The 27306-nt window shown below is 36.5% G+C and overlaps 1 protein-coding gene across 5 annotated transcripts; it reads left to right on the forward strand.

Annotated features, from left to right (window-relative positions):
• The first annotated feature begins 6643 nt into the window (after nucleotides 1–6643).
• LOC107818596 (uncharacterized) lies at nucleotides 6644–25539 on the forward strand. 5 transcript variants are annotated; one of them, XM_016644634.2, is made up of 28 exons: nucleotides 6644–7119; nucleotides 8170–8329; nucleotides 9741–9833; nucleotides 9912–10026; nucleotides 10140–10308; nucleotides 10437–10611; nucleotides 10788–10913; nucleotides 11063–11596; nucleotides 11766–12377; nucleotides 12466–12534; nucleotides 15185–15301; nucleotides 15378–15623; nucleotides 17419–17466; nucleotides 17559–17696; nucleotides 18646–18810; nucleotides 18926–18988; nucleotides 19112–19219; nucleotides 19307–19390; nucleotides 20893–20940; nucleotides 21376–21450; nucleotides 22403–22498; nucleotides 22583–22663; nucleotides 22768–22839; nucleotides 23297–23341; nucleotides 23409–23492; nucleotides 24417–24520; nucleotides 24604–24780; nucleotides 24863–25539. In XM_016644634.2, exons 1-27 carry the CDS (start codon nucleotides 6905–6907, stop codon nucleotides 24746–24748), a joined length of 3987 nt encoding a protein of 1328 aa, XP_016500120.2. In that variant the 5' UTR covers nucleotides 6644–6904; the 3' UTR covers nucleotides 24749–24780; nucleotides 24863–25539. The 5 variants fall into 5 exon arrangements, with proteins under 5 accessions (XP_016500120.2, XP_075078898.1, XP_075078900.1 ...); XM_075222797.1 differs by having other exon boundaries at nucleotides 24604–24756; XM_075222799.1 differs by having other exon boundaries at nucleotides 6735–7119; nucleotides 8057–8329.
• The last annotated feature ends 1767 nt before the right edge of the window (nucleotides 25540–27306 follow it).

Raw genomic sequence — 27306 nt, forward strand, 5'->3', positions numbered from 1 at the left:
GAATTGTGTCGCTAATCACGGGTACATTGATTGTGATGTGGTTCGAGATGCATTTCCACGACGTTGCAAATTCCTTTTTTTTTTTAAAATATGAATGAGACGAGCCTCAACAAATAAAAAATACACAAGCTGTGGGACCCTCTATACGTGTTGGTAAAATTATTTAGACTTCGGGATGGGCCGTTTAGCAAAATTTCACGGCCCTACCCAAAATAATGATACGCTAGTCGCTTAGGCGCGCCTTTAATAAATAACTTTCTTAAACTCCGGTGCACATTTATGTGACCCAAATCTAAATCTCAACAGAGTTGAAATGTGTCAATAACCACGGGTGCATTGATGTGACGTGGTTCGAGGTGTATTTTCACGACGTTGCAATTCTCGTTAAAAAAAATAATAATAAAAGCGGTAAACAGTTAAAATTTGCACATAGGTTCAACATGTATTAAAACTAGATAAATAAGCCGAATATGACAATTGAGCGACTGTGCTAGAACCACGGAACTCAGAAATGTCTAACACCTTCTCCCGGGTTAACAGAATTTCTTACTCGGATTTCTGGTTCGCGGACTGTAATACAGAGTCAATCTTTTCCTCGATTCGGGATTCAACCGGTGACTTGGGACACCATAAATCTTCCAAGTGGCGACTCTGAATTAAATAATAAATCTTGTTTCGATTGTCCTTTGATTGGAAAAACTCCCTTTTACGCCCCTTTGCAGGGTGAAGGTAAAAATGAGGTGTGACACCTACTACCCAGTATGATTTTCCCCAAACACTTCACTAAACTCCGAGCTAAAACAAAGTTTACAATTTTTTGCAAACCTAAGGATTAAACTCTAACCCTTGTAGCAACACATCACATGCTGTTGCGACTACTTCAAATTAACTTTAACTTGAATAAGTGAACTCAAGTATCTAGTACAATAACTTCCGCAGAACGCTGAAAAGTACAACTCAAAAGCTCCTACTAAACTTGAACTGGGATTAAAGACAGACACATAAACTCTTTATGAAATGGTTCTTCAACCTGGTTCATGTAGCTTCAGGTTTGTATCCTTGAATCTCACAGAAATTGTTTACAAAATGCCTTGCTATTTTGCTCTCAACCCTTGCTTACCTTAGTATGTGTGTGTCACATGTAGGGCTGTATTTTGTCCCGGGCCCGGGCCTTAGTGGGCCTAACGGGCCGGGCCTCGCGGTCCCGGGCTTCGTGGTCCCGGGCTCTGGCGGTCCCGGGCCTGGCGGTCCCGGTCTTCGTGGGCCTAATGGGTGGAACCGGCCCGTGACGGGCCTAAGCCCACATGGTCCTGTGCTTAACGGGCCGGGCTCGTGGGCTTCGCGGGCCTAGCGGGTTTTTTTTTTTTTTTTTAAAGACAATTTCTTGTAGTATCATGGCTATATTAATATGTAGTATATATGTATATCTAATTATTAAAGTGCTTGACGAAAAAGAAAATAACAAAACAATAGTAAAACACTAAATTGTCATGCATAAATATCACTTCTTGATATTATATTGTATCTTATGTATATATATTCTCTTATATATTTTCTTTTAGTATATATATTGTATCTTATGTATATATTGTAGCTTATAAATATATTTTCTTGTAGTATATATATTGTATATTATGTATATATTGTAGCATAATATATTTTCTTGTAGTATATTATATTGTATCTTATGTATATATATTCTCTTATATATTTTCTTGTAGTATATATATTGTATATTATGTATATATTGTAGCATAATATATTTTCTTGTAGTATATATATTGTATCTTATGTATATATATTCTCTTATATATTTTCTTGTAGTATATATATTGTATATTATGTATATATTGTAGCTTATAAATATATTTTCTTGTAGTATATATATTGTATATTATGTATATATTGTAGCATAATATATTTGCTTGTAGTATATTATATTGTATCTTATGTATATATATTCTCTTATATATTTGCTTGTAGTATATTATATTGTATCTTATGTATATATATTCTCTTATATATTTTCTTGTAGTATATATATTGTATCTTATGTATATATTGTAGCTTATAAATATATTTTCTTGTAGTATATATATTGTATATTATGTATATATTGTAGCATAATATATTTTCTTGTAGTATATTATATTGTATCTTATGTATATATATTCTCTTATATATTTTCTTGTAGTATATATATTGTATATTATGTATATATTGTAGCATAATATATTTTCTTGTAGTATATTATATTGTATCTTATGTATATATATTCTCTTATATATTTTCTTGTAGTATATATATTGTATCTTATGTATATATTGTATCTTATAAATATATTTTCTTGTAGTATATATATTGTATATTATGTATATATTGTAGCATATAAATAATTCTAAGTATAGACAAAGAAATATTGCGAAAAGAAGCTCATGGGTAGAAGCAATAAATTTTATTACCAAAAATGACATATCTTTCTTAGTCATCCTTCCCCCAATGGAATGAGCACAACAAGGTACTAATACCACCATTAGAAGGAAAAAAACTAAGGAAGATGTGCCAAAATACAAGTTACATATTATTCTATGTATTATCTCTAACAAATCTCATAAATCCTTCAAGGTTCGGAGGAGGTTGCGTTGGTGGTGGTGGAAAAGAAGCTTGTTCATCACCACTTCCGGGCGAAGCCGAATCCTCCGTAAGTTCCGCTATCATTTCTTCATAAGCTTCATCTATCGCCGGTTGTGCTTCTGCAATTCCAAAGTTTCTTCTTTCCGAGCGGATCCAATCTCTAAACAATACTGATTTTTCCAAGCTATCCCTCATAGACGCTCTATGATCACCTATTTGCAGTCTTGCTTGACTGAAAGCGCTCTCTGATGCAACAGTTGAAGCTTGAATTGATAAAATATCCCGAGCCATCCTTGCAAGAACAGGAAAATGTTTTTCCCTTGCCTTCCACCATTCCAAAAGATCAAAAGAGCCGTCTGGATTCTCCTTTTCAAGTCCCTGAGACAAATAAACTTGAAGCTCATTTAGATGTGAAGTTTCATCATAATTTTCACCTTGAGACCCCTGAACTCCGTCCAAGATTTAAGAGCTTTTAAGCCCGCAACTCTTTTAGAGGATTGTGAGCTAGACGAAGTAGGGGTTGGAATAGTTGGCCTAGCATGCTCTAAGGCAAGTTGATAAGCATTATAAACTGTTTGAGCGTTAATCTTAATTGAAGCTTTTGCATCTGCAAGTGTCGCAATTTCCTCATTTGAAAGATCTAAAGCCTTATAAATATTTGAATACCAAAAATGAGGACCTCCCAATTTCATTGTAGGATTTAGCATTGCAGCAAGACCATAAATAGGAGGGATAGGAAAAAAATATTTTTTAAACTTTTGTTTCATTTCATTTATAGCAAGTTCATAAATATCCCCACCCTCACTAAATTCAACAAACAAATCAGATAGTGCTGCAATATAAACTAAACAGTTTGAAATAGTAGGATAATATTGCCCAGAAAATGCATTTGTTGCAATTTGAAAATGTTCTAAAAAATCTAAAAGAATTTTAACATTAGTCCAATCTTGAGTGGTAAGCATTTCATCATCATCTTCACCACCTACCCGAGAATTAAACGTTGCATTAATTGGGTTTCTATATTCATATGCTACTACTAAACTTTCGTACATACAATTCCATCTAGTCGGGCAAGGTTTAGGAACCTTTCTTTCTCTAAGGCCATATTCATCACATTTTTTAAAATACTCTCTAAGTCTACTTCTACGGTTTGAATAAAAAAGCCAATTAAGAGCCATTCTAACCTTTTCAATTTCTATGTTTAATATTCGCATACCATCACCGACAATTAAATGATAAATATGACAAATACATCTAACATGGAAAATATTAGTAAATGCAGGATTTAGTGTTGTTGTAAGCATGCCTATAGCACTGGTGTTACTAGAAGCATTATCCATTGAAATTGCCATTATTTTATCGCTAAAGCAAAAATATCTACAAATATCTGCAACAGTGTTAGCTATAAATTTACCTGTGTGACGCGAATTAATTATTCTATATGCAATTATGCGTTTTTGCATTATCCATTCTTCATCTATCCAATGACTTGTAACAGTTAGGTAATCACAATCATTACCACTTCTACCAATATCAGTAGTAATAGAAATCCGATTAGGTATATGAGTAAATAAATAACGCAAATATTGTTCATATTCATGTTTGAATTTATAAATATCACTCTTAACTGTTGCGCGAGGCCAACCTTTATAAGTAGGATTAAACACTCTTCTAATATAATGAACCCAATTAGGATTAGAAGCAAAAGTATAAGGTAAGCACATAACAGTAATCATCTTTGCTAATTCTTCACGATCTCTATTTGGATCGTAATATAAAATACCTCCAGTGACAGTGTTAATTCCTGGTTGAACTAGATTTGAACCTGTACTAGGGTTAATCGCAGAATCTACACTTGTCCCCTCTAGATGCGCTTTCATTTGAAAAAATCTAGCCTTATCTCTAGGGTGTGTTTTTATGTGCCTAGTCAAACTACCTGTGCCGCTACGGTCTCCTACATATTTATGCGACATTAATTTCCCACAAGTTTTACACTTAGCCTTATTTTTTTCTCTTACTTGAGTAAAAAAATTCCAAACTAATGATGTTTCTAAGCGTTTAGCAGGTTCTCTATTAAAAGTAGGAGTTTCTACAGGTGGGTCGACCGGTGCATCACTTGGGTTATTAAGAGGACTAGTAGGTGTATCATCTAAATCCGGTGCTTGAGTTTCATCATCATCCTCATTTTCCTCATTATTTTCTAAGATGGTTTCATTAGGATAAAGAGCATTCATAATTTCATCATCTAATCTATCACCTGGTGCAACATTATGATAAAATTCACTATCGGTAAATTGAAAACAAGGGTGATCACTATCAAGAATTACGGAAGGAGGAGGACGTCTAGGTTGGCGACTACTTTCAACTTGCTTATCTTTTCTAGGTCGGGGAGCCGGGGGAAGGGTAGTTGGTTGGCCACTACTTTCACCGGTTTTATCTTTTCCTTTACCAAACATTTTTTTCAAAGTAAATGCCATATTAATTATAATTATGCAAACTAAACCACACAAAAATATATTATAAAAACGTAAGAGTTGAAACGAGTTTACCGGATTGCCGAACAACTTCTTGAAAATTGAAAATCGTTGAACACTTGAAAACTTCAATTCAACAACTTCACAATTTTTCACGAAATTTCAACAATAAATTAAGTAATTGTAGTAGAGAGATTGAGAGAGATTGAGAGATATTGAGAGATATTGATGAATTGGTGAATAAAAATGAAAGAATGAGGGGGTATTTATAGTTGAGAAATGGGGAAAAGTGTAATTATATAAAGTTTGGGGTTAAAATAAAGTTTGGGGGCCAAATGGCCATTTTTTTAACTTAAAAAACGGTCATATTTTCAGCCCAAACGGCTAGATTTTAAATATGGCCGTTTGATTTTTTTTTTTTTTTTTTTTTTTTTAAAATAGCCGTTGGGCCCGCCAGGCCCGCCAGGACCGGCCCAGGCCCGCCTGCCGGTCCCGGGCCAAACGGTCCCGGGCTCGTGGGCTCAACCATGGAGACCAGCCCGTGACGGGCTCAGAGGCCCACCAAGACCGGCCCACCCAGGACCGGCCCACCAGGCCCACCAGGCCCGTTAGGACCGCGGGCCCGGTCCGGTCCGGTTCAGGCCCGGCCCACCGAGCAGCATTAGTCACATGTAAAAGAGATTAACACAGTTAGTAGAATAAAGAGTAACTGTAATTGTGATGCTTACTCTTTGTTGGCGGAAGAGTTATCATTAACTTTAACCTCTAACTCTTTCCTTATATTGGATAGAGTTCTATTCAAGTAAAGAGTCCCGCTCCTTATCAAATATACATTCTTTTGGTTCAGGGATTATCAGAAATAACCACTTATACTTATCCCTTACACGTGCATGACTTTTACTTGTTTCTGACCCTGACCTGTGTATAGTGTCTATGAACCTAGTTCATGCATGTGTTCCTTTGTCAATCATCAAAACCTATAATGCTCAAGTCAACAATTATCATCCGAGGAGTTAAGTCACACATATTGTTCTTTGTATGGAAAAGTAAAAAATTTTAAAAGATAAATTTTTATGTAACTAATACGAAATTACAAAGTGCAAAAAATTAAGTAACGACTCATATTATACGAATTCAAATCGGATTTGCTGAATGCCACTTATAAAACTTATAGGGTCATTTAGTTGGGGAACAAGTTATCCCGAGATTATAATGATAGGATTATAATACAGAATTAAGTAATAATCATGTAATGAATATTTTTACTGGATAATTTTTGATTTATTGGACTAAAAATAGGATATAATTTAAAATATGCATTTAGTGTAAATTACATAAATTGGGATAAACTTTTATTTTTATTTTTAGCCTTTTCTTAAAAGACTTTGGGGAAAGAGTCTTAATATGCATGTGAGATATAATAATACCATAATTACGATGCAAATGAATTTCAGAATTATTAATCACGGATTATTGTTAAATAACCCTGTATCTAATAAGGAGATTATTAACAGACCCCATACAATTTATAAATTGCATTACATTCCTTGTAAGTTGTATGGCTCCGTCTATTCTTTTCGATTTTATTTGATTTATTTATAATAAGAATCCTAATTCTTATGCTGCTTAGGACACACTCCGTCACACAGTAGCGGGGAGCAAACTTCCGGCGGAGGAAAAATTCCGGCAGTACAAAACCATCGAATCCTCTCCCTTCAAATTCATTGCTTCTCACAAGCAAATGTTTTCGCACAACAACTGAAGTTCATCGAAAACTAGGGTTCCGCTTTTTAACAATGGTGGGAATGATGTCTCCGATTTCACGAGAAAGGATAGCGAGTTTACTCAACGCTGCCAAGTTCGCTTCCGATGTTCCGTCGAAGCTTCACAGCTTGCGCCGGTTAAATAATGAACTCGCCGGCGCCGACTCTCAGTTGCTCTCTGAATTCCTCCCTTCTCTCCTTGACCTCGTATCTGATCGGTTTAGCCCTGTTCGTAAATTAACCGCTGAGTACGTTTCCTTCACGCGCCTCTCTCTTTGTTTGCAATATAAGGCGTACATGTAATTTTGGCATTTCGTCCATTACCTTGTAATTTGATGGCAGTACAGTTATATAGTACTCCTAATAAAGTTCGTGTCTTTTATATTTTTTATATGATTTTCTCTTCAGTTTTCTGCCAGTCTCTTGCTTTATGTTAATTCTTGCACGATTCTTATGTTAGTAGAAAATGTAAAGAACTTCTAATGTTAGAAACCCCAAATTATTGCACCCAAGGGTGTGGCCTAGTGGTCAATGAGGTGGAGGACTTACCCGGTACCCTATGCTGGTGGGAGGACACTAGCATCATCAAAAAGAAAAAGCAAACTGCAGACTGTTGAGTACTGGAGATAAATGAGTCCAAATATAAGGAGATGAACAGTCTAGATTTATATGCAAGTCTCAACTGGCTGAGTAGTCTGTTGATTGTTTTTCTGATAACAAGACCCTGTTGATTATAAAATGTGAAAACCGAGGAGCAAGAAAAATGGAAAATTTTAGTTTAGTTCTAGGGGATACAGATGAGGCTGCCATTCTATATACGTTAGCTATTGAGGCAAAGCAATGGCCAGTAGAATGCTTCAATGTCTTTTACTTGCTGCACTGGATTTTTTGATAATTTCTAGTTAGAGTAAGTGAGAGCATTAGTGCTTATCTACTATAAAATTCTTGAAATACTTAGTTGTTATTAGATTCTGGTTATTGCTCATGTATGTTATGCTTTTTAAGACCTCACGAGATGTCTTTTACACTGCCAGCTTAATTGTCTTATGAGTTTACTTTTATCTCATATTGACACTTGACCATAGCATGAAATTTTCCCTGCCAGTTTGGTCGTTATATTTCAACTGAGCTCCTTTTCATTTTACACTTGGCATGCTCTCTTCGGTGCTGTCTTACCCAGTACAGTTTTCAGAATCGAATAAGCAGGCTTCTGTCTGTAAAGCTTGTTTTGCAATCTACTGGATTTCACAACTCCATATCATGAGGAGGCAAATTGAAAAGATGCATTATTTGTTCAGGATGGTTGGTTATATTGGATTCAAACACGGAGAATTCATACCTGATATTGTACCCGTATTGATCTCTGCCTTGAAGGATGATACCCCAGCTGTTGCTCGACAAGCAATCACTTGTGGAATTGATATATTTCGGTGTACTCTAGTCAAAGTTGCAATCCAGGTAGTTGACTGTTTCGGATCTGAATTCTGAACTTCAAATATGCCTCATTTGCTTTTGACCAGATTTAAGATCTTCAGAGATCAACTGTCTGCAAGTTTTTAGCTTATTGGATTGGCAGTTATCATGCTTACATAAGCAATTTTTTGCCTATTTTCACAGTCATCTCTCTAACCAATGAACTTTATTATTAACTATCTGCCTTTCTTATGAATAACAACGGGATCATGTATGATATCTGTTGACATTAACAGCAACAGCTTGAAGCACCTTAAATCTTTTTTTGGATCAAGTAATTTGGGTAGTTGAATAATTGATCAGACATCTTACATTCTCCAACAGAAGCTGGAGGAAAGAAATTATGCTTCGCTTAGTACTTACGTGCAACTTAATAGCCTATAAGTCCATCTTGCATGACAGTTCTAGGCTAAGATCTGGTACCAATATTGGACCTAACCTTCATTCCTGGAATTCAAATATGCCATGATTGCTATTACTCACTCTGTTCCAAAATGAATAACATGGTTTGATGTACAAAGGGGCCAAGTTGTTGAATTTGCACATTGATAAATCCATTTATTTTCCAGTAATAAAATTTGTATAATCAGAGAAAATTTACTTGATGTAATACTATAAACTTCTCTTTTATGCAAAAAAGAAATTTTAGTCTACAAAAAATTGTTGATTTATGAATAGTAATGATGTCATATAAAACGAAACAGGGAGAGTACATCAACAACAAAAAACCGATATAATCCCATGAGTGGGGTCTGGGGAGGGTAGAGTGTTCGCAGACCTTACCCCTACCTTGAGGGAGAGTACATCATGTGTATAAATTTGTAAACAAAGCAGTTGGACACTTTATGTCTTCACCGTTACTTTGACTGACTATGCTCTTTTGAGACATTATGATCAAATATGTTTTTTTCCTAGAAACCCAACTTAGCTCCCTCCACGGTGTTTTCTCCTTTTTAATCTATAAAATATCCTATCCATATAAAACTGATAACAACAATAACATACCCAGTATTATCCCACACCGTGGGGTCTGGGGAGGGTAGTGTGTACGCAGACCTTACCCCTACCTTGTGAGGATAGAGAGGTTGTTTCCAATATATCCTCGGCTCAGGAAAGCATAAGCACCACATTAATGAATATAAAACTGACAGATAAACATTTATCCGTGTAGTAAAACCATCTTTGAGTAGTTCCTTCAATTGTAAACCAGCATCATGAGAATGAAAACCATTTCCCCAATGATTCCTCCAATGAGTATTGGTATTATTACTGATCACTTTGATAATTATACCTATTTTTTGTTAACTAGTAAAAGTGCATCTTTTCTCTAGTTTCGTAGCTGGAACTTTGCACACTGACATTTTCTTGAACATCAAAATCGCTATCTCATTATTAGGGCTTGTTTTCAAGTGAATTGGATGATTCTCTTGAATCAGCATGGGCCTGGGTGCTGAAGTTTAGGGAGGAGATATACACAATGGCATTTCAGGTATATAGTTTTGTCAGAACCATATGATACATTAGTCTAGCTTGCTGTGGGACTAACTCTTTGAAACATGACCATAAGCCTGCAAGTGATGGAAGAAGATTGCTTGCGCTAAAGTTCGTGGAATCTGTTGTGTTACTTTACACTCCGAATCCTAGTGTCAGTTCGGAGCCACCGCCTGCTTTGGACATTGAAGGTATTAAATGTTTTGAAAGTGTGAAGTGAGTAAATAACTTGTGATATCTTCTAAAGTAAGTTGTTTATGCATTACAAATGTTGTGTCTCCAAATTGATCTCTTATTTTTTCAGGGAAGTTTGAACAATTCAATGTTTCGTGGCTTCGTGGAGGTCATCCAATGCTAAATGTTGGGGATTTGTCTGTTGAAGCAAGTCAAAGTTTGGGTCTATTGCTTGATCAGCTTAGATTTCCTGCGGTGAAGTCAATTACTTGCTTGATGATCATTGTGCTCATTAACTGGTGATGATCTTTCTTCTTAGTTAATGGACCTGCATTTTGGAGATCCATATTTCTTACACTACAACCTCTATATGATTTGTTCCTTTTACCTTTTTCTGATAAAGTATAATTTGTTCCTTTATCCCCAGTCTTTCAGCAATTGCGACTAAAAGGCCGGCTTTTTATGGTCGTATTCTGCCAGTTCTGCTTAGCCTGAATCCTTCAAGCTCCGACGGTAATGAGAAGCATGTTTCTGGGGTATACCATGCTTTGAAGAATGCCTTTGTTTCTTGCTTGAATTGTACACACCCAGGAGCTGCACCGGTAATCTGTTTCATCTTTCGAAGTAGAATTCGTTAGGCTTTCTATACTTTCCTTGATTGGCCAAATAGTTTGGCCCATGCTGGGTCTGAGCACAATGACTCTGTATCACAAAAATGTTCAGTTGGCTAAAAAGTTGATCATGAATTCGTTTGTCTTTTCTTTTTCGGGTTCTGAAGTGGCGGGACAGACTAGAAGGTGCACTCAGAGAAAAGAGAGCAGGAGTTCAAGCAGAACCAGTTGTAAGCCACGATTCCCAGAATAATGGACATGTAGAGTTGAAGGATGTTTCATCAATCCCAGAGGTTCCTGTTTTCAGTTTCCCTCTTGGTTTATTATCAATGGCAAACAATGCATCACACTAGCAGATGCTTTAGAGTTCATAGTCCTCAAAGATTAGTTTGTTTTCTAGCTTTGAAGTTCATTGTCCTCAAAACTGCTTAACCTCTTTTAGGAGTCAAAGCCTTCAGTTAAAGCATCGGATAGTGGACAAAGCATTGCTGGAACGAAAAGATCAGGGGTGGAGGACAATGCTGAACTGGTAGATGATAATCTCTCTAAGAAGCGCATGCGGGCGGCACCTATTGTCTTAAAGGAACCAAAACAAGAGCTAAGTGCGAACCAGGAGAGAGTTTCAACTGGAGGTTCTACAACAACCAGATCAGATGGAGATAATGTTCATTTGCAACCACTTGTTGCAATGTTTGGTACATTAGTTGCCCAGGGTGAAAAGGCTGCAGCATCATTGGATATTTTAATCTCTAGCATATCAGCTGACTTACTAGCTGATGTTGTGATGGCTAATATGAGAAATCTACCTTCGAATCAGCCAAAAGTTGATGATGATGAAGAGCCACCTCTGAAGCCAGAAATTGAATCTGATTTTAAACAATTGTCATCACTGTTGTCAGACGTCGTTTCTCAGTCCAGTATGTTAGCAGAAAAAGGCGAGAAATATGCTCAAAATTTGGTCTCCATCGAGCTGGAGGTCTAAAATGCTTTTCCTAATTCCTCAATATATGTTATTTTATCTTTTCCACCTTTTACGGGGTGCATATGTAAAGGTCCTCGCGTGGCAGTTTCTGATTGACTTTTTATCTCTCTGTTTAAGCTCTTAATTTATTACTCACGGGCTTCTTTGTTGGACATGTTTTCAGTTGCAGCAAATTAAAGAAGGAGACGAGCACCTTGATTCTGTCACTACTAATGTTTCATCTGATGCCCTAAATTATGCAAGCGAACAAGCACCGGAATATGTAACTGAACCTCTTTCTTCAAAAAGTACCCCTCTACTCATGGAGAATGATGTCTCAGCAATGCAATCTGATGTTGCTGACATTGAAAACACTGAGGATTTCATACCTGGTCTAGATTCTGTAGTTCGCAAAGATGAATCATCAGAGCTCATAGTTGTTTCATCAGTTGATCCCGCTGAACTTGAGGATGGGAGCCAAGAGCAAGGGTCTAGTTTAGTGAGGTCATCTTTGGAGGTAGTTCCATCGATTTCAACTGATAGGTCTGAGGAGCTTAGTCCAAAAGCAGCAGTAACAGATGTAACCAGCGTAAACTCATCAATGGCAGCTTCTGTTGGGCTTTCTCCGCAGTTGCTTCTACCCAAAATATCTGCTCCAGTCATCCACCTACCTGACGAACAGAAGGATAATATACAAAAGTCAGCTTTCACTCGTGTCATTGATGCTTATAAGCAAGTTACAGTTGCTGGAGGTTCTCAAACCCGCTTTTCTCTTCTTGCCTATTTAGGTGTTGAGGTATTTGCCCAAGGATTATTACCAATGCATATATTTATTGAGTGCGAACGGAGTATTTTAACTATTTTTTTTCTTTTCGAAACTGTAGTTTTCTTCGGAGCTAAACCCTTGGAAATTTCTACAAACACATATATTGTCAGATTATGTGAATCATGAGGTAATTGATTATCCTGTTATTTACTTTGCATGATATTGTGTTCATTAATAAATTTAGCAAGGTAGTTGATAGAATGGCAAAAAAATATGGAGAAACACTCCAGTTAAGGGCTTAAGTATAAGTAGGAGTAAGAATATACGCAATGCAAATGTAGCCCCAATGTGAAGTGAGATTGGACTCGATTATGGTGACTAAGTGCAGACAATTCAAAATATCTTGGTGCAATCATGCAGGAGAATGAGATAATTATATGCAGATGTGACTTAGAATTAAAATGCGATGATTGAGATGAAGGAATGTTGGTGTTATACGTAGAAACACCTAACAAGGTGGAAGGCAAATTCTATAGAATGGTTGTGAGACCAACAATGTTATGCACAATATGGATAATAGAAATTTGGATTTTAAGGTGGATTTGCGGTTATACAAGATTGGGCAAGATAGAACTGATCACATCACACCCACAGAGGGTGCAAATAGCATACTTAGACAATGAAATAAGGAAAGTTCGCGTGAGATGGTATGGCTATGTACTACATAGATCTTTAGATTCATCGATCTATAAGGGTGAGTCGGTGACAATGAGAAGATTGAAGGTGATAGAAGCAGACGGAGTTAGCTCAGTATCACATGTGCATAGTTGCTTGAGATGATTTAAGGCCCATTTAGATAACTTCGAAAAAGATCTTTTTTCTTTTGGAGAAGTTTGCAAAAGAAAACGTACTTTAGTAATTGTGTTTTATCTTCTAGAAATAAAGATTTCTGGGCATTCATCATGTGGAGGAAGAACTGTAAAAGAAGTGCCTCACTGCTATTCTTACAACAACAAGCATATGACTCTTCACTGTTTATTTAAGTTTGGACCCATTTCATTCCAATAGTCAATAATTTGTGCTTTGTTGCTCTACACTGAATCTTTTAAGAACTTTTTAAAAAGGTTTTTTAAGGGAAAAACTTAAAAAAATATCTTTGAATTTCTTTTCAGATCTTCACAAACTTCTTGCTTATAAAAACCTCCTTAAATTGTAGAATCGATGTATGTTTAGTTAAGATTAGGATATTATATAGCAGCTTCCATAAAAGCGAACCAAGCAGTTGAGATTAACCTAGCAGCCCGTGGAGGAGTGAGACTTGGAAAGCACTTAATTTGCCTTAAAAAGACATCATTTGGTATCTAGATGAAAGGAACCTGAATAGAGCCCAGTGGACACAAAGGACTAGAAAACCCGAACCTAGCTAGATTGAGGTATAGTTGATGGATTGGTTAGCTGTAGTTTTTGCCTATTTATAACAAGGCGCTGTTCCTGCCAATTATATTCACTTTTCTTTTCCTTCTCTCAGTAATGTGGCTGTACGTGGAGCGTGTTTAATTTTTTTTGAGTAAGGTAACATCATGGAGCATGTTTAATTTGCGAATGGTACTCACTGTTGGTATCATGGTCTGTCTATAATGCATGGGAGGGAGGAAGGGACACTTGTAATTAGGAGTCCAGAACCTGGTGCAGACATGTAAGCTGCTCAATACTAACAGAAGTATTCACACCCAAGGGTGTGGCCTAGTGGTCGATGAAGTGGGTTGAGAACCATGAGGTCTTAGGTTCAAATCCCAGTGGAAGCAAAAACTACTAGGTGATTTTTTCCTACCTGTTTAAGCCTTGGTGGACAAATACCCCGTGTAATTAGTCGAGGCGCGCGCAAGCTGTCCCAGACACCACGGTTATAAAAGAAGATACTAACAGAAGTAATTCAGGCATATTAAAACAAGGTAAATTAGGTTTGGGTGGGCTAGCTATCACTATTGAGCAAAGTGGGAGACTACTGAGTGAAGTGTGAGAATATTTGGTTAGAGTTACCCGGTATGTATGTTGGTTGGAGGTAGCGGGTACTTGGTGGAATATTCGAGGTGCGCACAAGCTGGTTCCGTCACCACCGTTATAAAAGTGAGAATATTTGGAATCTTGCTGACTTCTGAATTAAGCCAGATATGCACTGAGTTTAGGTTGCTAGCTACAACAAGAGGGTCGAGTTTGAACATATACTTCATTTGCTGCCTCTTTTAGCTGTCTGCTTGTGCTACTGTCGGTTGCCTGCAGTGGCTATGATGAATGTATCAGCTCTGCTTTTCCTTCTCAATTATTATTAATTAATCTCTCAAATACATCTCTCCGTGTCGCGAAGCACAGTATGTTGATTATTATCTTCTGTCTTCAGCCATCACAAGAGTTCTGAATTTGAGTACTTTTTGAATCTTGCTGAATTGAGTGGGGACAGACTTAGTGCTGCTTGTTTGAGTTTGCTTACATCTGCTGCTATTGATTGCATGGACTGCCCTTAATGAGTCCTTCCAGGAGGTAGTTAGTGGCGGTGTTCTGTTTTTTGCTAGCGATTGTGACCCTAATGTGGCTATTATACCTGCTGAGTTTCTCTTCTAATTCGCTAGTCCTTTTTATCGGTACATATCTGTCTCTCTAGGGGTAGCATGTTGATTGTTGTCTTCTGCCTGACCTGCTAAGTTTCTCTCTTTTGTGCACCGCCTTCTGATATTTCATGGCAAACATATCTCGGTATCATACGAATTAGTAATATTTTTCTTATTTTATGTTTGTACCTTTTAATTGTGTTAGGATTACTAATCATTGGATGTTTTTAGGGGCACGAGTTGACATTGCGTGTCCTCTACAGGTTGTATGGGCGTGCAGAAGAAGACCAGGATTTCATTTCTTCAACAGCTGCTGCATCTGTATATGAAACATTTCTACTTACAGTGGTATGTATATGATCCTTTTCCCTGGTGGGTAAATGCTTTGCATTCTTCTGATTTCCTGCATATGTTAATCCTGCAGGCAGAAACACTTAGAGATTCTTTTCCAGCTTCTGACAAATCTCTAAGTAGATTGCTTGGTGAAGCTCCTCACTTACCAAATTCTGTTCTCAAGTTGTTAGAGAGCTTCTGTTGTCCTGGTAGTTCTGAAAAGGATGAGAAGGATTTACATAGTGGAGATCGAGTCACTCAAGGCCTCAGTACTGTGTGGAACCTGATTCTGATGAGACCTCCAATGAGAGAGGCCTGTCTCAGAATTGCTTTACAGGTTTGCTTCAGTGTACTATGTTTGATCTGTATCTTTTATTTGGAGCAATTTTACCTTTTCTGTTCTGAGTGCCACATATCTGCATCTTCTCTTATATTGCTTGGCCAACCATCAGAACAGAGAACTACTATTACATGATTAGTTGTTGATAGGCGAAAGAATTTATTCTTGAGATATACAGAGCTGAATCAATACAACATTGCAGTTTTGGCAATTTGTATGGTCTGCTCATTGTCAAAGAAGGGACTTACCCTGTGATTAGCAGATCTTTCATATAGGCATACTGGCATAAACAAACATGAACTGTGTATTTTATATTGACTTTCTATCTCATGCATGTTACAGTTCCATGCTTCAATGTGGTGAGGGATGTGATTGTTCTTATACAAGATGTGTTAAGGAGGTTTTAGCTTTCCTGATACCAGAATGCATTCATGGTCAGCAGTCAGCACTTTGGCAGTTGTTGAAGAAGTGCTAGTTTAAACTAGAATCTTCCGTCACTGGGCATAATTTGATTTTAGTTCTTTCTACATTGTTGCCGATGGTTTTATATATATATATATATATCCGTCAAGTTTTGACAAGAGATAGTGAGATTAAAGAGAAATAGAGAAACTATTTTGATTAATTAATCAACACAAATCACGGGGATAGATACCTTAGCTACACTAGAATATGGTCTACTGGTTCACCCAAGGTATGGTCTAGTGGTCAATTAAGTGGGTGAAAACCATGAGAGATCAGATTTTAAATTGCAGCAAAGACAAAAAACACTAGGTGATTTCTATTTATCTGCCTAAAGCCTCGGAGGAGCAGAGTTACCCGACAAGTGTGCTGACAGGAGTTACCAGGTGAAATAGTTGAGGTGAACGCAAGTGGGTCCGGGTACCACCGTTATGTATAAAAGAAGAACAAGGTCTGCTGAAGTAAAAGATGCTCCGAAAATTATGATGGTTAAAAAGCTTCTTGTCCAGATGATACTTTATAAGGTTTGTAAGTGCTGTGAAGAGGTCGGAATAGTATGACTAACCAGGTTATTCAATGTTTAAGGACGAAAATGCCAAACAAGTGGAGAGCTGTATCTTGGTTCTGATATATAAGAACAAACAGGGTGTTCAAAGTTTCCCGAACTACCCTGGTTTTAAACTTATGGTCATAGGATGAAATGAATAGTTAAGTCAATATCTATATATGAGCTGTCCCACCTTTAGAATATTGCTACTTGCATGAGGAGGGGGAAGATTGTTTTAAGTTGGTGCAACTTAGCATGGAGCATGAGAGGAGACAATGATCTTTAGCTGTTGCATGGTAGATTGGCTGCAAAGATGTAGAACCTTGTTTATTTGTCATTGAAATCTTATTGATGATAGAAATAGATCTTTTTTTTAAAAAAATTCCTTTTTTGCATGGGTAATTGGACAAATTTGATAGATGATTGTGGCGACATTCATTCACTACCTGCTTTTGACTTGGTGTACTACTAGTAAAACACTTACATATAAAAGAAAAGATAGCGAGTTCTTAGCAATGAGTAGTTGTAAGTGCAATAGCTCTTTGCAGCATTATAGTTACTGCCTTTGTGGCCCCTTCATATGAATTGCCCTTCTTATAAATTGCAATGAAGGATTCCATGTATCATCTCATCATTTTCTCGGTTGAGAGATCCGTTTCTTTCAAGATGATGGGCTCAGATGAAATCCATTCTCTGTTCTGTTGGTAAAAGTTAAATCTTCCATAGATGGAATTCTAGCTCACATCACCATGCTCTGACTTATATCTTGTTTTGATTGCAAAGAGTGCTGTTCATCACTTGGAGGAGGTGCGCATGAAGGCAATACGGCTGGTATCTCATATGTAACTTGGCTGTCTAGTGTATCAGACTAGTTTTATGATTATTGCAGTTGTTTCAACTGCTATTTGATGTTACTTTTGCAGGTCGCCAACAAGCTTTATCCTCTGACATTCATCTCTCAACAAATAGAGCACTTTGCCAATGAAATGTTGATGTCAGTTTCAACCGTTGATCATAAAGCAGACTCAAATGGTGATGGATCTAATCCTGCATTGCAGAAGGTGCTAATTCTCATTATGAAAGCTGAATTTCTTGTTAACATCTTTTGGTTGGCTGTTGCTTTTATGCGCCTTGGGGGCGGAGTGGGGTGAGGGTGCAGCAGTTGCTTCTAAATTTCAGAATATTCTCAGAGAATAGGTTAACATAGTATGGCCTGAAAGCAATCCTCTCGTTATACTTTTATTGCTGCACATGCTTTCGAGCCTCTGCTTTAAAAATGCTGATAGTGGCAGATGTGCACATATCAGCAGATGTGCAAAGTGCAAACAAGTAAGGACGCATAAGCAGAATTGTTTAGATTTTTGGATAATTATTATACTCTTACGATTGCTGGATGTGTTTTGGTGCAGTAAATTTTAGTTTCATGTCAAAAGTTTAATATAGGAAGCCATAACAAGTGAGTATGACAAATGCACATTAGACATTCCCTGTCTCTCTGTGTGTTACCTTTCTTTGGGGTGGGGTGGGGTTTTTTTTTTTTGGGGGGGGGGGGAGTCTGGATAATGAGAGGGAATTCTGTTGGTTGCTTGTCTTTCATACTCAGTGTTAATTGATTGCTGCTATATCTTTGTGTACTGTAAGAAAACAATGAACAAGGAAACTTGTCTGAATATGTGAACCCCCAACCTCCCCTCTCCCTTTATGGGAAGTTGAAGGAAGTAACCAGGAAGAAAGCGAGGCAGTGATGAAAATAGAAGTGAAGTGAGAGAAAAGTACTCATGATGCTTGTTGAGTATGTGTTCTCTAGTTCATAACCTGCATACTGGGATTGAAATACTTGCTTTTTGCTAGCTCTCTTTCGGAAACAGCCTCTCTACCAGGCACCAGCACAAGGTAGGGGTAAGGTCTGCGTAGACACTACCCTTCCCAGACCCCACTTATGGGGATATACTGGGCATGTTGTTGTTGCTATCTCTCTTTCGTGCAGCTACTTGATGCTATCTTTTTCAGGATTCTGCTTCAGAGAAACCCACGGAAGAAGGACCATCATTTTCTATCACCACCAAAGATGTGTCCTCTGACACTCTTCAGTCATCCACTGCTGGAAGCATATCACCGTTTTTGATAGCTGAAGGCCAGCGGTGCATGTCGCTCTATTTTGCACTCTGTACTAAGGTTCTTCTCCTTAGTTTGGCTATTGTTGCTTGTCATTGAACATTTAGTCCTTGTTCGATGAGACATTGTTACTACTTCCATAACCTAACAAATGCTTGTATATGTTGCTGAGCAGAAGCACTCACTTTTTGGCCAAATATTTGTTGTATATAGTCGTGCATCCGAGGCTGTACAGCAGGTTTGCTTTAAAACCTTGATGACTTTCTGTTAGAATTGTGTTCACAGCTTCATTGGTCGTTCCTATCCCTGCTTCGCCTTAATTTTATGTTGAACATACTGAGAGCTGCTAAATGTTATGCAGGCAATACATCAACAAATCCATATGCTAGTTCGGACAATTGGTTCTTCATCTGAGCTACTTGAGATCATATCAGATCCACCAAGTGGAAGTGAAAAGCTATTGATGCAGGTCTTGATGCACTTCAATGTCCAGTTAATGAAAGCTTGGAAGAAGAAATATACTCTTTAACATACTTATTTTTGTTCATAATTCAAGGTTTTGCAAACGTTGACCGAGGGGACAGTTCCTTCCTTACAACTGATAACTACAATCAGGAAGCTATATGAGACTAAAGTAAAGGTATCAAGTATGATTATAGTTATTGAAAATGACTTCTATTGTTGGACTGCTATATGAAGTATCTACAACAAACTAACATGCTATTTTAATATATTAAAGTAATAGGATGGTTAGTTGAGTAGTGGCAATGCTGTTCGTTGATGAATCCGTAGTAATAAAAAATTCCAATGGTTTAATGTTAGAAGTTTACTCTATATCTTAGTGTCTTAGTTTTCCATTCACCTATTAACCTTATACTTCATTGAATTGTTACAAACTTATGGAGGGCGATTTTGTCTAATTAATATCCTTTTTAGATGGATAAAAAATTTGATATACTAATTATATTTCTCAGAAGTTTAATATGGTAGTATTTGGTATTTCCTAATGAGGACATACCATTTAATTTTGTTTGTGGATGATTTTTGAATTATTGCAAAAGCTTTTCCAAAAAGTTGCTGGTTTATAGTTCTTCCAATAAATTTTTGCAAAACTCTTTCACGAATCCCTTCCATTTTGGTCCATAAAGCCAATTTTAAGTCGAGTAACAGTAGGAAATTTCATTTGAAATATTTCTCCTAGGAGTAATGTCATTGAAAATGTTTTAGTGAAGTAAAATAGACGATCTTCTGTGGCATTTATCTACTTCTTTCCCCTTTTAGCATTACTTTCCTTTTCTAGCTTTAACTTATTGGATCATATTTTGCCAAGCACAAAAATATTGAATGAAAACGGGAACGAAATAACAAAAAGAAAAGCCAAAACCTAGACCTTCCATTTACATTTGGTATCAAAAATTTGTTACTATCATGTAATAAGTACATGTTTAACCTACCTATATTGGGAAAAGAAAAAATAATGTAAATCAGAAGTTACTAAACAAAGTGCTTTGTTAGTGTGACATTAGAATTACAAGGTAAAAATCAAACCAAGGTTGTACAATAGTCAAATGAAGTGGTATTTTCTAAATTGGTTGTTCTGCTAGTTATTAAATGAAGTCTTAAAGGATAGATAATCCTTGTAAGGAGTACAAGGATCGGTTTTTGCTTTCTTTTGGAGTCTTTAAATGGTTACCAGCACAACCTTTGTGCTGGGCTTTCTAATTTTAACTGTTACCTTTCTCGAAACAAACAAAAAAATGAAGTCTTAAAGTTATGTAACTAAAATAGGAAACTTGAGTTTCGTCTTTCACATTTTTGAAATGTAAAGTTTAGCATGTTGCAATGGGATTTTACATTTATTTTGAATTTTGTCACAACTGTTGGAGACTAGGTGGTATATGGGTTTCAAGTCGAAATGTTCAACGGAAAAATATGAAATGACTTGTAGACGCATACAATTTAGTAACTTCATCTATGTCTGGTGCATGGTATCCTTGGCTAATCAGTAGAACTGATGGTAACTCAGTGGAGATAACAGCAGCATTTCTCATGTAGCTTAGTAGATTCTTGTTCTCTGTCCAAAAGCTAAGATTATGATGTGATCAGTATTTGATCCTCTAAGTTTGCTTTCGTGCTTCACAGGATGTTGAACTTCTTATTATGATACTTCCTTTCCTGTCAAAAGACGAGGTACTTATCTTTTTTTTCTTCTCTATGGCCTATTTTTTACAATTTTCTTCCCCCTGTTTCTTGCATTCTCTGTGCATCCACTGCTGCGAAGTTGCTACATCACTCTTCTCCCTTTGGCTTAATTTATGCTCAAGGAGGTGATTATACGTGCACACGACAGTGAAGTAATGGCTGTAATAAATAAGAAAGTTTAAATGGTCTATGCACGAGGTGGTTATTCCAAAATTAGATGTTCATTGTTTGTTGAACTGCAAAAGAAACTCCTTGAAAAAATTGTGGCAGTGTTAGACTGTTCTTCTTTGCTTCAGTCTTTGTGGTTTCCCTTTTGTTTTGGCTTTTTTTTTCCTTGGCTTTATGTCATTCACATGTTTCTGTTATTTTCTCGTTCTACTTCCCACTTTCTTTGAGTTAGTTCTTGCATCGCTTTTTTGTCAGGTTTTGCTGCTTTTCCCACATGTTGTGAATGTTCCATTGGATAAATTCCAAGGTGCTCTCTCTCGTATTCTACAGGTACTCAGTTTGCATTTCTATCAACAATGTTTCTTTCAAGGGCTGTTATTTGTGGTCCTTTTACTTCCTATCTTTTAGTCTGTCAGTTTCTTTCTTTGAGGGAGAGGAGGCGACTCTTTCATTATATGCAGTACTCTTCTCTGTTTTTTAACACCCACAGTTGATTTGATATTCCTTCTTACTTATTTTTAATAGTATGGTTGGTATTTATATTAATGACTGTTTGCTGTTACCTAGGCTGTAGCCCCAAGCTTCATCTCTCCTAAAGTTTTAACTAAGATTGGTTCTCAAGGTGAAAATGGTAGAAGATATTCGGTCTTTTGGTGCATACTCACTATTGACCTGCTTTAGTTTAGAGGCCATATTATGTGTTATCTCCTGATGCCCTGTTATGTCTAGACAACTTATTCTATTTTCTGGAGTTTGTGTATGATATATGTATAAGTGCTGTTTGCCTTCGTTGATTAAAGTTCTGGATCTGCAAGTTTGAGAAGAAAAATTGTAAATGATGTGAAAAGGCCTACGAAGTCTGAACTTGACTGGGAAACTGCTGAAGTCATAGGTTTTGGTGGCCAATGTGAGTATTGAATGAAAATTGAACCGCATATTCTACCTTGTTGAACTTCCAGAGTTGTTTTAACTAAGAAAGTTTCTGTTGAAAATATGAGTCTTTATTCTTTATTATAAAAAGAAATGGGAAGAGAATCATGAGGCCTTAGGTTCAAATCCCAGTGGAGGCAAAAGACACTAGTGATTTCTTTCCATTTGCCTGTGTGTTTGTGGGCAGAGTTACTTAGAACCTTGTGCTGGTGGGAGGTAGCAGGTATCCCGTGGAATTAGTCAAGGCGCGTGCAAGCTGGCTCAGACACCACAGTTATAAAAAATAAGAAATCATTTCAGTAGTATTTTTCTCACAATTGATCCTTACATGGGTTCAAAAATATTTGTACAGGGATCAGCTCACTCAGGTCCAGTGCTAACTCCTGCTGAAGCATTAATTGCTATCCATAGGATTGATCCTGAAAGAGAAGGCATTCCATTGAAGAAGGCATATTTCTTTACCCCTTTGACTTCCGTACTCTTCTGCATTTTCTTGGAATTTTGCCACTTAGAGGTAATATTGACTTTGCAGGTCACAGATGCATGCAATGCTTGTTTTGAGCAGAGACAGACGTTCACGCATCAGGTTCTTGCAAAGGTCTTGAACCAATTGGTATAGCTCCTTTTTTACTCGTCCATTTCTAGCTTCAACTCTTCTTTGAATCTGAAATCTGGATTAATCTGAAAGAATAAATATATTATTCTTTCTGGGGGCAGGTTGAACAAATTCCTCTTCCGTTGCTGTTCATGCGGACTGTAATACAAGCTATTGGTGCTTTTCCATCTCTGGTAAGATACATGTGTCGGTCATGGTATCTTTCTCCCGGTTATAAATGCATACATAATGTGATGAGCAGCTGTGTGAAATGATTAAACCAGCTTTTGCATCTTGTAGCCCTTAGATAAGAACAATGCTTGTATCTGTGCTTATGCTACATTGCTAGGAGATGATTCTACAGTTATCCTCCGCTCTGTGGAAGAGTCAATCTTTATTCTTTAGAATCTTCTTCTTCTTCTTCTTCTTCGTGACAAGGCACAAATAAACTATCTTGCTTTTACATCTTTCAGGCTTGTAATATTTCTTCCTGATAATACTATAGCATCATAAAGTCTATTGTGTATAAGTTGAACATGGAGAATGAACGAATGCCAGCTTCCTTCCTCATAATACTAGAACCTTTTGTTTTCTCTTTTTCATGTCTCATTACTTTTGTGTGCCTGAGTTCCCTTAATAATGTTGTCGCAGGTGGATTTCATAATGGAGATCCTCTCTCGTCTTGTTAGTAAGCAGGTATGTACTGCCTGTACTTTGCGAGTTATATCAATGCATAGTGAAGTCTGACATATTTGTTGTCCAGATATGGAAATACCCGAAGCTGTGGGTAGGATTTGTGAAATGTGCCCTTTTGACCAAGCCACAATCTTTTGGAGTGCTGCTTCAGGTATGCCTTAGCTGTAGAAGCTAACTATGTTTCTCCTTCAACTATCTTACCATTGCGATTTACGTTACAAGTCTTGGCTTGATTAGAATTTATGTTCTGTTTGATCTAATGACATTAACAAGGTTTAATTAATCAAATGCTTGTAAACTATCTGATATAAACAAAAATGTGACGTTGCCCAATAAATCGACTTTAAGATCTCCACTAGTTTATTTATTTTTATCATTGCACAACGAATGCTATCTGCACTTTAAACTTACTCTTGTATCATCATGCTTAATGAGATAATTTAAGCGAAATTGGGTTAGCAAAAGCAGAGCCTTCAAATGTTAAGGTAAAAGTTGATGCTGTATGTTGTTGCAACTGACGCTATTTTAGACATTTGTATGCACTTTAGCCGCCATTTGATCAGGTAGTTTTATGATAGTTTTAATTTTTGACAATAAATATATGGAGGTTGCATTACCGAGTTTCTGTTCTGACGCAAACTTTTAACAATCTCCTCTTAACATACATTTTATTATGTTCTAAAATGGAACCTGGGCTTCTTTCAGTTGTTTACACTTTGAACCTTTCAAATCTCACTACTCTTCAAAAGTTTTGTTATCTTAAATGCTCCAGCGCGAACATTATTTTAAATTTGTAATATGAAATTTGAGGCAAGCCAGAAGTCACCTTGCTGAATTTGGCTTAATTCCATATGAAATTGTTTGTTCCTCATCATTTCTGTTCAATGAAAGAAGTGAGCAAACATTGCTCTGGGTTGTCTGGAGTTTGGAAAGTGGGTGGTAGGTGGGCTGTACGTGGTAGATTTGGTTTTCAGCACGAACTTGTTGAAAGTTGTTTCTTTTGCTTACGTTGCTGGTAAGACCATAAAGAAGTCTAAACTTAACTTTTTCCTTCATGACCTTGATATGCTCTCAGCTTCCTCCAGCTCAGCTTGAAAATGCATTGAGTAGAACACCTGGTCTCAGAGCTCCTTTAGTTGCACATGCAAACCAACCACACATAAAATCTTCACTTCCAAGGTTCACTTCAACAGTCTTTACATGTATATGACGAGGATTATTACTCATCTCTATTGAGGATATATACTTCTGTATCATTTTAGGTCTGTCTTAACGGTTCTTGGAATTGAATCGGATGCTCAAGGTTCAAGTCAGGCACCTCCCAACCAGTCTCAGACAGGTGATATGGGCAATTCTGATAAGGAGGCACTCGCTGAGAAACCCAGGGAATCGTCAATTGCCAGTTAATTTGCCCTGTGAGTTATGGGCTTCTCCTGGGGGTGGGTACTTCCCATTGTTTCCCTCCCTTTGCTCTTGGTCCTATTTGCTTCAATATGCTCACTGAAGCTCATCTCTTATCAGATCCGACGCTGAGATTTGTGCTTCACATGTAGATTGTGGGCATGCTATATATCTTAAACTCCAGGAGTTTTGTTGGTTTTCCCTCTAGAAATTGCTACTTGACAAAGCTCTTGGTTCCATTCTTTCAAGTATCTGGCAGGCTGATGCGAACAGGGTCCTTACATTTCCTAATGGGAATCAGTTTCATGGATCTTCTGGTTCTGAAATGAGGTTATAAAAATACCCTCAGCCTTATAGTGTTGCAAGTGCTTTTTTCTGTAAAGGGCAGTCTTGGGACTCCCAACCACGGGTGTTGCTGCTGGTACGGAGTAACAGTTGTATTTGAGGATTATGCGTATCGCTTCCAGAGGTTGCTCAGCTCGACCTTCTGTATTTGGTAATTAGGAACTAGGAAGTTAGGGATTCCTGATAACTGATAAACTGGTGTTCGTGTTTGTATATTAACTTTATCCTTCAATTTTCAGGCATTTTAGCAAATTTTAGGAGAGATGGTAACCTAAATGTGATCGCCTGAAGAACTTCCTTGTTTGTGTGAGAGATATTTTGACGAAACGCTTAGAATGGGATAGATTGTAACTATTAAATAGCTGAGAAGGATAGATTGTAACCTTAAGGGTCATTTGGTTCTAAGACTAGTTATACATGGATCAGTAATGCATGAATTAATAGTTTATGAATTATTTGTTGTTTGGTGTTTGGTTCATTGCATTAAAATTGGCACACAAAGTATCGTTTTAATTATTTATTCACTTTTTAAACTAAAAAAATAATGAATTAAGATTATATCCTAGGATATTTGGTCTTCAAGGCTTCTTGAGAAAGGCAAAAGATAAGTTTTGTCCTTTGGTGCTTTATTCGTGTATTCATACACGAATTAGTTATTTCATGTTGGTGGTGTGATAAGATACTGTATCAATTGGTGTCTAAAATAATACATTGATTAGTTATCCTACATTTGAAATCACAACCAAACAATATATTAACTCAATATAAATTCTTATGCCGTGATTAATTATCTTATACACCATACCAATATTATAACTTATGTTATGTTGCAACTTTCTGTAAGGTGTTGGAGCAAAAAGTAATGAACAACATGGAAGTCTTTACATAACGAGTTGAAGTGTCGCATAACTTGTTGCAGTTCAATTTACCCTCTTTGTTCGAAGATATGGCTTCTCTTTACGTATCACTGACAACCTGAAATTGCACGAGCAAAAAACTTGGACATCTTCTCTTTCTTTGCTAAATTGCGCGCCATGTTCTTTTAATTTGATTTCAAGGTCATTTTGCCGGTGAAAATCGTTCAAATTACATATGATACTCAATCGTTCATTTCATGTTGCGCCCAGTTCGCCACCCATTAAATTTATACTCACTTAAAAATTAATTTAACTGATACTCAATTTTTGGGCAACTTCAAATACATACACTTTTCTTTTCTTTTTCGTTGCTACTTTCTTCTTCTTTGTGCTTAAGGTTTCTACTTCTTCTTCTTCTTAGTTGCAAAATGCGTGTTGTTAAATTTATTGTTGTTTTAAACATTTGATGATTGAGGTTTGTTGTTTATAATATTCGAAAGTTGTGTTTCAAATTTGAGCTCATTTGGAGTAGATTTGGGCGTTGAATCATGTGTTGGATTGTTGAAATTCGAAGGACATGTTTATGTTTTAGAACTTAAGGTTTAAAATCTGAAGTTCCATTGAAGAGATTGAACTAACTAAGATTCGAATTTATGAATTTGCATTTGAAAGATAGAAGAACTTCAGATTTGGTTTCTAAAGTTGCATTGAAGAGTAGGGACGTTCATGGTTCGATTTGGATCGGTTTTTTCCTCAAAAGAAATCAAACCAAGGAAGTCGATTTTTCAAATATTAGAACCAAATCAAACCAATTAAGCTAGTTTTTTATTGATTTGGTTTATGTCGGTTTTATCGGTTTTTGATTTTTGATTTTTATTTATCATTTTTTTCTTAAATATGAGACATACACTATCAAACATATATTCTGATAACTACATTATCAACGTAACACTATCAAATCAATTGCACTTTGAGAAATCTATCATTTACCAGAATATATTGATGATAATTAAATCAAATAGTGATGATTAATTTTAAAAATCAATTAAAAGTAGATTATTTTTAACATGAAATAGACTCTTGTATTTAGCTAAAAAAAACTACTAATCATACTAGAACGTAAAGGCAAAGAACTAGACTATTATAATAGCAAAGAGCTAGACTAAAAGTGCAAATAATTAACATGTACCATAACATTTTAGAAACTTTGCATAAGAATATACTATATAGGTGTAATAAAAAAAATTATAATAGCTACTTTTATAGTCGGTTTGGTTCGATTTTTTTCGGTTATTTTTTGTTAAAACCAAAATCAAATCAAATTTGATTGTTTTTTAAAATTCAAAATCAAAACCAAATTAA

This window comes from Nicotiana tabacum, chromosome 10, assembly GCF_000715075.1.
Source record: "Nicotiana tabacum cultivar K326 chromosome 10, ASM71507v2, whole genome shotgun sequence".
In the NCBI taxonomy this organism is placed as follows: Eukaryota; Viridiplantae; Streptophyta; class Magnoliopsida; order Solanales; family Solanaceae; genus Nicotiana; species Nicotiana tabacum.